Source organism: Scyliorhinus canicula, chromosome 2 (assembly GCF_902713615.1).
Source record: "Scyliorhinus canicula chromosome 2, sScyCan1.1, whole genome shotgun sequence".
NCBI lineage: Eukaryota > Metazoa > Chordata > Chondrichthyes > Carcharhiniformes > Scyliorhinidae > Scyliorhinus > Scyliorhinus canicula.
In genome coordinates, this window is record NC_052147.1 from 35,874,427 (window position 1) to 35,888,029 (window position 13,603).

At 44.5% G+C, this 13,603-nt stretch overlaps 1 protein-coding gene across 3 annotated transcripts in view; it reads right to left on the reverse strand.

The window, feature by feature from the left end:
- ptpn21 (protein tyrosine phosphatase non-receptor type 21) overlaps nucleotides 1–13,603 on the reverse strand; it is a 103,883-nt gene that overhangs the window by 86,302 nt on the left and 3,978 nt on the right. For 2 of the 3 annotated variants that reach the window (XM_038776060.1, XM_038776070.1), the window contains one exon: nucleotides 8,608–8,895. In XM_038776060.1, coding sequence (XP_038631988.1) covers nucleotides 8,608–8,787 — 180 coding nt within the window. In that variant the 5' untranslated portion in view covers nucleotides 8,788–8,895. Of the gene's footprint in view, nucleotides 1–8,607; nucleotides 8,896–13,603 lie in introns of those variants that run through there. The other variant, XM_038776076.1, reaches the window with a different exon arrangement.

A 13,603-nucleotide genomic window follows, 5' to 3' on the forward strand; every position in this document is an offset into this window, starting at 1 on the left:
TTCATTTTTGAAACCCTCTCACCGCTCCCTATTTCTCCCAGTGAAAATCAAGTTCCAAGATACATTTCATATTCAGAATGTCCTAATGGACACAGTGTGCTGTACATGCTGTGCATAACATACAAAGCTGATATCATATCACAAGAATGACACGTATGCATCTTGGGACCTGGCGTTTCAGTACCAAATTCAATAGAGAATTGTCTTGTGTTCAAAGTCAATATGTAATAAAATATATTTAGATATTGCAACTTGTTTCAACCAACCACAGTTTGATTATGGGAAATGATTACGTATATAATTTATTATTTATGTAACAATAATTTAACACCAAAGAGTGGTTATGTTGCAATTACAATTTTCAGATGTATCCAAATTTGACTTCAATCGGGCTCAATTGCTGCCATAGCCCACCAGCTTAATCAACAAAGTAAGTGAGACAAAGTATAAAACTAAAACAAATTGCTTCTACAAAGGCAAAGAACAATAATAATCCCAAGGAGTAGAAGAGATCAAATGAATGACAAGGAATGCAAGGTGGCAAGGGCTGCGAAAAGAAAAAAAGGAAACAAAGATTGAAAGGAATAAAAGCAAAGGTTTTTTTTAAACAAAATAAATTGAGACCTAGAAGGTGATTCTTACATGGACTCCTTAATCATCAGCCAAGATATTGTAAGTGGAAATCAGAAAATTAAAACATTGTCAGCTTTCACAGCAAAGCAAAGGATGAGATTAAGATATCAGAGATACAAGCAAAAGCAGAAATATTAACTTCAGCTAGTTAAAATAAAATGCGATAGAGAAATTAATGTTATTAAAGATAGGAAATCTCCAAGGCAAATCTCCAGGGCACAATAGATTTCACCCCAGGGTATCAAAAGCTGTAGATGAGAAAATGGTTGGTGAGAAAATAGTTGATGCTCATGATCTTACAAAACTCAAAAATCAGGATTGGTAATGTCAATTAATCCACTACTTAAGGGCAAGAGATAAACTAAAAAAATTACAGGCCTGTGGTCCAACCTCGGCTATGAGGAAGCTACTCAAATTGGTCAGTGAGACTGAGCAGTTGGACAAATATGAAGATAATCAGTGAGAGCCTGTATGGATTTGTAAAAAAGTGTATGATAGGTCATGTTACGGACAGGAGTGGGTTTAATTTAAAATAGCCCCGATTTCTCGCCTCACCAACTGTGCATAAACAGAAAGATGTTTTTGATTTTTTTTTGATTCCCCCTTTATCGATGGTGTTTCCCCAACCCTTCAGTTTTGGAGTGATATTAATAACTCCACAGAAAACAAAACCTCACAGAAACATGAGATAGAGTAAAATCTGAGTGTTGATTTAGTTTCCACACACCCATGGGTGTGTGGAATGGGTGTCACGTTATAAGGGCTGGTACATTCACACAGTAAGAGAGGGATAAGGTAAAGAAAAATGTATGGGGCGAAGAACACAGAGAAAATAAGAGATACTGGCCCATAACTTCCTCAGTGGCAATCTTTGGCACGTTGCCATACTGGATGGGCGGCACGGTGGAGGAGTGGTTAGCACTGCTGCTTCATGGCACTGAGGAACCAGGTCCAACCCCAATCTGCATGGGTCCCACCCCCACAAACCCACAGATGTGTATGGTAGGTAGATTGACCATGCTAAATTGTCCCTTCATTGGGTACTCTAAATTTATATTTTAAAAATTGCAACTCTGGATAAGGATTTACCCTGGCTGTAATTGCAAAGCCCCTATCTCGCCCAACCTTCGTCACTCAGGCTAGGTGAGGCAGGGACAGTGAAGCGTGTCCACTGCTGCATTGGCGCAGGGAATAAAGATTTGGTCCCTTTTTTTGGAGTGTTTTATCATACAAAGTTAGCAATTTAAATTTCTGTCAGATGGTTCCCAGCCAGGACAATTATCCAGGTGAAGTTTGCACCTCTGGACAATTACTCAGTAAACCCTGACGTGGGAACTTCCAAGAGTAATTCCCCAGCACATCATTGGGACACCCCTAAATAGGACGCCGGGGAACCAGGAATTTATGGGCCAATGTTTCACGCGAGTCCAGAATCAAAAGTTAAATGGTGTATTCCTTCAGAGAGGGTAGCAGGCTGAAGCGGACACATGGTGATCCACTTTACCAGTAGCAACGACTTTCACAATGGGAGAGGCACTTAGGGGTTAATTAATCTTGTAGTAGGCACTGGTACAGAAGTCCTCATAGAACAGTGTAGATCAGGGCCGGATAATTTAAACCTGGACAGAGCTCTGGCTCTGGGGTTTGGTTTATGGAATACATTTTAGCTTCTCAAGATTCTACTTGGTTTGGACAAAGGATGTACATATTCCTGGTCTGGATTGTTCAGATAAGACCATAAAACATAGGAGCAGAATTAGGCCCCTCGGCCCATCGAGTCTGCTCCGCCATTCAATCATGGCTGATATTTTCTCATCCCCATTCTCCTGCCTTCTCCCCATAACCCCTGATGGTTAATATTTCATCCATTATTAAGTTTATCAGAGATTTCAGGGTTCTTTGTCCTCGCAGATGGACCATCCCCATTGGCCACAGCCTGCCGTAGAAATGCAAAGTTCTTTTGTACAATCCCTTTAGAATTTGGTTTCTGGAAGAAAGGTTCAAGAAGGCAACTCAAAATGGTGATCTTAGATTCATAGAATCCCCACAGTGCAGAAGTAGGCCATTTGGCTTAATGGGTCTGCACCAACCCTCTGAAAGAGCACCCCATCTAGGCCCACTCCCCTACCCCCGTAACCCCAGCTAACCTACACATCCTTGGATACTAAAGGGCAATTTAGCATGGCCAATCCATCCAACCTGCACACTTTTGGACTGTGGGAGGAAACCAGTGCACCTGGGGGAAACCCACGCAGACATGGGAAGAAAGTGCAAATTCCACACAGACAAGTCACCCAAAGCCGGAATTGAACCCTGGCCCCTGACTCTGTGAGGCAGCAGTGTTAACCACTGCGCCTCATAAGGGGACCTTCTCAAGGGCAATTAGGAATGGGCTATAAATGTTGACATTGCCAGGATAACGAACATGATAGACGAATGTTTATGGATCTTATTTATATGGAGTTCCAGAAAACATCTGATAATATTCCACAAGACACTTAACAAAATTGAAAGCACATAGAATGGTAGGCAACCTATTGGCTTGGCTAGGAAATTGATCAGCATCTAGGACAGAGTAGGGATAGTAGATATGCACTCAAATTGAAAGGGTGTGACTAGAGGTGTTCACTAAAATCTAGTGTGCAGGTTCAAAAAATTAATTTAAAAGATTATTGGTCTTTATTTTAAGAGGGTAGACGTTCTGTTGCAGCCAGGCAGAGCTCCGACTGGCATTCATTTGGATTGCCACATTTAATCCCCCTCAAGAAGGACATGTTAACCTTGGATGGGGTGCAGTGCAGTTTAGAGTTAGGCCGGTGCAGTGCAGTTTAGAGTTACGCCATTCAGGATGATGCCAGAAATCACTTATCACACAAAGCCGAGGAAATGTGAAACACACTCTCCCAAAAAGCTGTCACAGCTGGATGAATGAAAAATCAAATCTAAGACAGAAAGAATAAGTCCTACTTGGCCTCTAAAATGTCCTAGTACGCCTCCTAGCTGTTCCAAACTGCTGCAAAATATAATAAAACAAAATGTGACCTAGGCATCGAATTCAGGGCATCAAGGGCATACTCAACCAAGTCAACCCTGTGAAGTTACCCTCGTCAGAAAACCTGTTCCAGATTTGGGGGTGGTGCTCCACAGACTGGTCAATTAATAGTCTTACATAAATCATACTCTCAGAATCATTCCTTTCAGCCAATGTCCTAAATTCTTCCATCATACTTGGGTATATCCTATCCCACCACCAGGAACAACCCCTCAGATGTGGCAGCTTGTGTTTGGGAGAAAGTGGCCTTGGGACTATTGACTCTAGGCCACAAGATGTCTCATGACACCAGGTCAAACAGTAAAAAAAACTGCTGATTGCTATCGATATTCTTCAGCAATTTTTAAAAAATTCATCCAGAGGATGTCGGCATCACTTTCAAGGACAACAACATTACCCTTCCATAATTGCCCTCGAGAAGATGGTGATCCTCCTTAACACAACTAAATGTCTGACTGATCTATTTCAGAGAGTAGTTAAAAGTCAACCACACTGTTGTGGTCTGGGGTCATGTACAGATTAGATTGGACAAGGATGGCAGATATTCCTCCCTGAAGGATATTAGTGAATTGGTTGACTTTTTCACAACAATCCAGTAATTTTTTTATTTTTTTTTAAAAACACATTTAGAGTACCCAATTCATTTTTTTCCAATTAAGGGGCAATTTAGCATGGCCAATCCACCTACCCTGCACATCTTTGGGTTGTGGGGGTGAAACCTAATCAAGCACGGGGAGAATGTGCAAACTCCACACGGACAGTGACCCAGAGCCGCGAACCTGATACCTTGGCGCCATGAGACAGCAGTGCTAACCACTGTGCCACGGCCCTGCCAGCAATCCGGTAATTTCATGGCCATTATTACGGACGTTAACTTTTTCATAAATTTCAGCTTTTATTTAATTTAATAAGCTTAAACTCCCTAGCTGCGATCATGGGATTTAAACTCACATATCTGGATCCTTAGTCCAGGTCGCTGAAGTACTAATCTAACAACATAACCACTAATCTACTGTAGCAAATTAATTTGTTCTCCATGTTGACCTCCATTTGGAAAACCCACCAAGGAATGCAGTCCAAGGTATTTCAGTGACATCCACCAAGAGTAGCCTCGTAGCACCACTACTGGGTAGTTGAGTCCTGAGGGACATAGCTTCCAGACTGGGCTTGCAACAAGACGCAAATACACGAACATGATGGAAAAATCAGCTTGGTCTCAACCCCTGCAATATACTAGTCAAACTTGCACATGGCCATGCCAAAAGAGCAGAAGTGACCACAAGACAGCCCATGTGGAGATGGCGCCTATCTTCACATTGATAACGTGCACATGGCACTACCATGTGCTAAAATGGGCGGTGGTGTAATGGTATTATTACTGGACTAGTAATCCAGAGACCCAGGGCAATGCTCTGGGGACCTGGGCTCAAATCCCACCACCGCAGATGGTGAAATTTGAATTCAATATAAAAAATCTGTAATTAAAAAAGACTAATGATGAACCATGAAACCAGTCAATTGTCATAACAACTTATCTGGTTCACTAAAATCTGCTGCCATACCTGGTCTGGCCGACATGCGACTCCAGTCCCACAGGAATGTGGTTGACTTTTAAATGCCCCAAAAAAAACACAGTTCAAGGGTAATAAATGCTGGCCCAGCCAGCAACACCCACATCCCCAGAACTACTTTTAAAAAAAAGATACAACAGGTCAAATCCAGGCATCCATGAGGCACTGTGGGCCATCAACAGCCACAGTGTATTACACCACAATCCCCAACTTCCTGGTTCGGCATATTACTTCACCTTTATCATCAAGCCAGGGCCCAACTCTTAATTCAATGAGGACTGTGAGAACACACCAACAGTACCAGGTGCAACTAAAAATGAGACGCCAACCTGGTGAAGCTACAACACAAAACTACATGCACGCTAAACAGTTGTAGCATAATCCCACAACTGTGGTGAACAATTCAACAACCAAGAGGAGGATGAACATCCTCAATGATTGTGGAGCCCCCACCAGTGCAAAAGACAAAGTTGAACTATTTGCAGCTCTACCAACCAGTAGCCAGTTATCAGCCTCCATTTGATTTCAAGAAACAGTTGAGCACACTGATGCAGCAAAGGCAAGGCTATGGGATCCCAACTACATACCAGCTGTAATGAAGACTTATGCTACAGAATAAGCTATATCGTTCGAAGCTGTTCCAGTGTAGTTTTCTTCTTCTGAGGCAGATCTTTATCATTGAGGATGACTTGCTTCCACACTAAAAATAGGTTCTCAGATGACTGAAGAGTCCAATGTGCGGCCTACAATCTCTGTCACAGGTGGAATAGACGTTGGGTGGGTGGAGTATCAGGGTTGCCACACATTCCCTTTGCTGTCGACGTCGGCTTCAGCTAGCTCTCGGCGATGCAACAAGGTGTTCAGCTCCTTCCCAGATGGTTTTCCTCCACTTCAGGCAGTCTTGGGCCCAGGACTCCCAGGTGTCGATGGGGTTGTTGCACTTTTCAATGAGGCTTTGAAGATGTCCTTGAAGAATTTCCTCTGCACTCCTGGGGCTTCCTTGCTGTGTTGAAGCTCCAATTAGAGTGTTTGTTTCAATCTCATGTCAGGCAAACGGATACTATGGTCCACCACATACAACACAAGCATCTGCCAAAGTGGGAAAATCCGCACAAAAAGCTGAACAAATCTAATTATTTGTAATAATTGTCACCAGTAGGCTTACATTAACACTGCAATGAAGTTACTGTGAAAAGCCCCTAGTCGCCACATTCCGGCACCTGTTCGGGTACGGAGGGAGAATTCCAAATGTCCAAATTATCTAACAGCATATCTTTCAGGACTTGTGGGAGGAAACAAGAGCACCCAGTGGAAACCCACACAGACACGGGGAGAACGTGCAGACCCAAGGAATTGAACCTGGGATCCTGGCGCTGTGAAGCAACAGTGTGCTACCGTGCACCGCCAGTCTACTTTTAATCATCAAAGGACAAAAGGTGTTGCTAATGTTATGAAGCGGCACTGACTCATTAGTAACCAGTTCACTGAAGCTCAGTTGGTTGCACCTACCACTTGGCTGCAGCCATCATGGCCTTGGTCTAAATATGGAGAAAGAGCTGAATTGCAGAGGTGAGGAGTGACTGATCACCCTTGATATCAAGGCTGCATTTGACAGAATGTGGCAGCAAAAGTGTCAGAGCTGAATTGAAGTCAATGGGGATCAGAAGAAGAAAACTCTTCCCACTGATGGAAGCCATACCTAGCACAAGGGATGATGCTTATTTGTTGGATACCAAAAATGTCCTCAGGGCATTGCCCTAGGCCGAACCCTGTAAGCTGCTTCATCAATGATCTTCCCTCATATTTTAAAAGGAGGGATGCTTGCTATATATTTGCAGCCTCTACCTGCATGTAGCAAGACCTGGACAACATTCAGGCTTGGGTTGAAAAGTAACAAATAAAATTTGTGCCACACAAGTGTCAGGCAATGACCATTTTCAACAAAATACACCAGCCATTGCCCCCTGGCATTCAACGTCAATATGAATCGACCAATCCTCCCTCATTAACATCTGATCACCATTGATTAGAAAACTTAGCACGAGTAGCCAGGTAGTTACCGGCTACAAGATGAAGATTGTGAGTTTGGAAGGTGCTGTAGAAGGAGGCTTGGAGATGGTGCATGCTGCTGTCACTACCAGTGGTGGAGTGAGTGAATATTCAAAGTAGTGGATGGGGTGTCAATTAAGCCGGCTGCTTTGCCTTTCATGGTGCAATGTTGTCGAGTGCTGTTGGAGCTGCACTCATTTAGGCAAGTGCAGAATATGCATCACGCCATTGACTTGTGTAAATGGCGGACAAGCTTTGGGAAATCAGGAAGTGAGTTACTCGCCGCAGAATTCCAAGCCTCAAACCCACTCTTGTAACAACAGTATTTATATGGATGGTCCGGTTAAGTTTCTGGCCATTGGCAATTCCTAGAATGTTGATCATAAATCATAGAATTTATATTGCTGAGGAAGGCCATTTGGCCCATCGCGTATGCACCGGCCCTTGGAAAGAGCATCCCACCCAAGCCCACACAACCACCCTATCCCCATAACCCCACTTAACCTTTTTGGATACTAAGGGCAATTTAGCATGGCCAATCCACCTAACCCGCACATCTTTGGACTGTAGGAGGAAACCAGAGCACCCGGACGAAACCCACGCACACACGGGGAGAATGTGTAGACTCCGCACAGACAGTGACCCAAGCCGGGAATCGAACCTGGGACCCTGGAGCTGCAAAGCAACTGTGCTAACCACTATGCCACCATGCTGCCCTTGAATACTCGCCTCTTGTCTGGATGATGCAGTTCCTATATTCAAGAAGCTTGACACCAATGACAAAGCAGCCTGCTTGACAGGCACCCTGTCCACCACCTAAAACTTACATTCTCTCAACCACCAGCAGATGGTGGTTGCATCTCCACCACCTGTAGACTTTAGTCTTGTTATCCATGATTGCCCCAGCCTCTGAATTCCACTTTACTACCTCACTGTAAAGCTACAGAAGTGAAATCAAAACATTTTTAAAATATAAAATCGGCGTTTTCTCATATACCCCCAAAGGCACACCCCTTAATTCCATATGGCGCGTCGACACATAACTATGCAAATGGGTAAAAAGTGACCTGCCGGAAAATTGCCTTCAAAACATAATGAAGGGCCTCTGCACCCAGAAAATTGACCACATGCTCAATTTTTTTATATTTCCATGTGAATTGGTACCCAATCTGAAGTTCAGCACTGCCCTCCAAGATTGCGACACTGACCATTATTCTTTATCAAGTTTTAATAAAATTCCTGGCCTTAATGAGCCAAATGAAAATGCTACACCGTTTTTGCTCGATAAGTAAGATACCTCACCTCTCTCAGCTCTAATCTCTGTGCAACAGCTTCCAAGCATTCTTGACCTGTGCTTTCAACAGAAAGGGTGAATTCCAGAAATCCATTATCCAGCAGCTGAATCCGCACAACCAAACAGCTCTTATTGGAGACAGTATATCTTCGTGTTCTTTTCAATTTTATCCCAAAAGGTAATGGCATGGCAAATTAAATTAAATTTCTTGTACTTCTTCCCCACTTGGTGCTTCATGCAGAAGTTACTCAGCAACTAACAGTAGATGTATCCACTTGCATCTGGGAAGCATTGCCCTGCAAAATAAAAGTGGCAATGAATAGTTATAAGTGCAGTCTTCCCAACTCTTCCAAGGAAATACTATTTAAATTGCAAAGGGGAAAAGCTTCTAATTTCATAGGAATAAGTTATCCCTTTAAGAATTTTCACACCTGGTGATGGGCTGGTTTAGCTCAGTGGGCTAGACAGCTGGTTTCTGATTCAGAACAAGGCCAGCAGCGCAGGTTCAATTCCCGTACCAGCTTACCCGGACAGGCGCCGGAATGTGGCAACTAGGGGCTTTTCACAGTAACTTCATACTTGTGACAATAAAAGTTTTTTAAAAGTTAAAACTGTTAAAGTTACTTTATAGACAAGAAAGCAACACAAGGCTTCTGTGCTTGCCAAGCAAATTTTAAAGACCATAGCTCCCCACAAATTCAGGTAGGATCCAGGTCGTGAGATTGCATTTAAACGTAGAAATGTAAGTGCATTGCAATTTTTTTAAACAATAAATAACTGCAATTAGCCACAAATTTGTATGTGAAAAGATACACAGTTGAGGAACTCCACTTCCCATACAATCATAAAACTTAGGAAATCAATTTAATTCACGATGCGCAATCTACAGACATAACTGCATTTCAAATATAACAGAACAAAGCTGGAACATTAATTAAAGGTATATCTTTCAAAATTATAACCATTTATCTGCAAGAATTGCCATAGGTAACAGAGTCCAGAAACAAAGAAAACTTGAAAAGACAATCATGCCAACAAAAATTGGATCATATAACCACAAGATAAAACTAAATTTCCTTACATTGAAGAAAAAAAGCTGAAACATGGGTAAATTTATATTAAATCAGTTAGTCAGCACAAACTTGGTAGCGCATACCAAGTTTTGAAAATCCACTCTTTACCATTACCAGAGTATTTATCCTGTGCTAGAACTATTAACTTTGCATTGTGAGTTTGAATATTTTAACATGATTTAATGAAGACAAAAGGTAGCACCACCCATCCTATTTGAATTCTTACCATACAGCCAATTCTATATTTTTCTTCCAATTAGATTTTTTCATCCGTGAATGGCAAGCCAGCAGTAATGGCATTAAATATCTTTCCTGATGACAGGCACACATGACTCTGGTAAAAGCTTTGCAATGATCAACAATATCCAACAACATCTACAATAATAAGCATATTTAGCATGTGTAGAATAGAACATAGAAAATAGGAGCAGGAGGTGGCCAATTTTAGGCATATACAAAAAGTGACATTGTACAGTACAAAAAAAAAGTAAAGACACAAATTACAAAATAAACATAGTGCAAACCACGGCTCTGTTCACGCAAGGACCTACCTCAATATCCCCCAACTCTACCCTTGCACACCCCCCACCCCCCCCCCCCCCCCCCCCCTCCCTCCCGTCCCCGGCCGACACTTACTCCTCTGCAAAGAAGTCAATAAATGGCTGCCATCTTCAGGCGAACCCCTCAAGGCGAACTTGACTTTCTCCAGGCCAAGAAAGCTCGCCATGTCCGATAGCCATACCTCAGCCCTCGGGGGCTTTGAGTCGCTCCACGCTAACAGTATTCGTCACCGAGCTACCAGGGAAGCAAAGGCCAGAACGTCGGCCTCTCTCTCTTCCTGGACTCCCGGGTCCTCCGAAACCCCAAAGATTGTCACCTCCGGGCTCATTACCATCCCAGTTTTCAATACCAGGGGCATGACATCTGCGAATCCCTGCCAATACCCCCCGAATTTAGGGCACGGCCAGAACATGTGTACATGGTTAGCCGGCCCTGCGGCCCATCTAGCACATGTCCTCCAGCCCAAAGAATCTGCTCGTCCGGGCCACCGTCATGTGGGCCCAATGCACAACCTTAAACTGGATCTGGCTGAGCCTGGCGCATGTTGCGGTCGTGTTTACTCTGCTTAGGGCTTCTGCCCAAATACCGTCCTCCAGCTCTTCCCCCACCCCGAGCTCCTCCTCCCATTTAAGCTTCAGGCCCTCGGTCTGCGTATCCTCAGCTCTCATTAGCTCCGTGTAGATGTCTGAAACTCTACCCTCTCCCACCTCTCCCCTAGAAACTACCCTGTCCTGCCTCCCCTTCGGCGGGAGACATGGGAAGGAAGGCACCAGTCTGCGTACAAAATCCCTCACCTGCAAGTATCTAAAGTCGTTCCCTCTCGACAGTCCAAACTTCTCCTCCAGAGCCCTCATGCTTGGAAAGCTCCCTTCCAGGAACAGATCCCCCATCCTCACAATCGCCGCCCTCCTCCACAGTCGATATCCCCCATCCATGTTCCCCGGGGCAAAGTCAGTGATTGCCGCAGATTGGGGTCCACACTGATGCTCTTACCTCCCCTACATGCCTCCTCCACTGGTCCCAGATCCGAAGAGCCGCTACCATTATCGGGCTGGTGGACTACCGTGCCGGCGGAAGCGGCAGAGGCGCCGTGACCAGGGCTGCTAAACTAGTGCCCCTGCACAAAGCAGCCTCCATCCGCTCCCAAACCGACCCCGCACCCATCATCCATTTCCTTATCATCGCTATGTTGGCCGCCCAGTAATAGTTGAAGTTCGGCAACGCCAGCCCCCCTTCTCCTCTGCTCCGTTCAAGCATCACCCTCTTCACCCGCGGGGACTTCGCTGCCCATACAAATCCCAGAATAATTTTATTCAGCCTCTTAAAGAAGGACCGCGGGATAAAGATGTGGAGACACTGAAAAACAAACAAGAGCCGCGGGAGAATTGTCACCTCAACAGTCTGCACCCTCCCCGCCAATAACAGCGGGAGCGCATCCCACCTCCGGACCTCCTCCCTCACTCGTTCCACCAGTCGGGACAGGTTGAGCTTACGCAACCATTCCCCAGTCCCGTGCCACCTGAATCCCCAAATATCGGAAACTCTCCCCCACTAGCCTGAACGGCAACCCCTTCAGCCTACTCTCCTGCCCTCTCGTCTGAATTACAAACAAGTCACTCTGAGCCATGTTCAGTTTGTATCCGGAGAACCGGCCAAATTCCCTCAGTCGTTCCGTCTCTGCCCCATCTGTCCTGTCTCTGTACGCCCGGATTGAAATCAGCTCCCCTCTCACCACTGCCTTCAGTGCCTCCCGGAGCACTGCTGCCGAGACTTCTCCAGTATCGTTCACCTGCAGGTAATTCTGCATGCATTTCCTCAGCCTCTCACACACCGCCTCGTCTGCGAGTAGTCCAATTTCCAGCCTTGATGGTGGCCGCTGAAAGCTGCCCTTGCAAAACTGCAGGTCTACCCACTGCGGAGCATGGTCCGATATGGCAATTGCCAAATATTCTGCCCCCACCATTCCGGCCAGCAGGTCCCTACTCACCACAAAGTAGTCAATTCGGGAATACACCTTGTGGACATGGGAGTAATACAAGAACTCCCTCGCCGTCAGCTGGCTAAATCTCCACGGATCTGCTCTCCCCATTTGCTCCATGAACCCTCAGTTCCTTTGCCATCGCTGGCAACCTGCCCATTCTTGAACGTGACCGGTCCAGGCCTGTATTAAAGTCCCCGCCCAAAATCAACTTGCGTGAGTCCAAGTCGGGGATCTTTCCTAGCATCCTCCTAATAAAATCCACATCATCCCAATTAGGGGCATACATACTGCCCAGGACTACTCTCACCCCTTCGAGCTTTAAAAGATATTACTATCCTAACAATACCACAAATCCAAGCAATGACTCACAGCATCAATACTCTTATTCGCATCAATTATTCTGTTAATGTGAGTGCAGCAGGATGGTGCAGTGGTTAACACTGATGCCACACGGTGCCGAAGACCAGGGTTCGATCATGGCCCTGGGTCAATGTCCATGCGGAGTTTGCACAATCTCCCTCTGTCTGCGCGAGTCTCACCCCACAACCCAAAGATGTGCAGGTTAGGTGGAATGGCAACGCTAAATTGCCCTTTAATTGGAAAAAATTGGGTACAATCCAATGTTATTTTTTAAAAATACTTGTATTAGGCTAATGGCTTCAATGTTATATAAGAATCATATTAATCCATGTTTATTCCATCAACAGAATGAATTTCTTACCTACACAATCATAAACTCACTATTTTGACAACTTGCTTCCCCCAAGAACACACCCAATCCCCAAAAAATCCGAATCGTCTAAACATAATTGAGAGGGGAGAAACCCTGTGCTTATAACATCTTTTAGGAAATACTCTATCGCAATTTACATAACAAATGAAGAGGGTACCTCAGTAAAGCACAGGCCACACTATCTTATCTCAACATTATTACAATCACACAGTTCTGAGGCTTTTCCTCAATGGCTATAAAGCTGGAAAACAAAACATTTTTATTAAGAGCTTCTGACTCACTGGAGGAGGTTTAAGGTCAATCCACATCCATCAACATGTTTTGAAAACTCTGCTCACATTAATAGCTGTGACAAATTGAACCACAGAAGATGAGACGATCGGAATATTCTAAATAAAACCCACAATGTTTTTTAAAAATACCAATTTGCCCCACCTCCTAAAGTTTTTTTAAAAATTTAGAGTACCCAATTATTTTTTTGCTTTTTTTCCCAATTAAGGGGCAATTTAGCGTGGCCAATCCACCGAACCTGCACATCTTTGGGTTGTGGGGGTGAAACCCACACAGACATGGGGAGAATGTGCAAACTCCACACAGACAGTGACCCAGGTCTGGGATTCGAACCCAGGTCCTCAGCGCCAAAGTCCCAGTGCTAT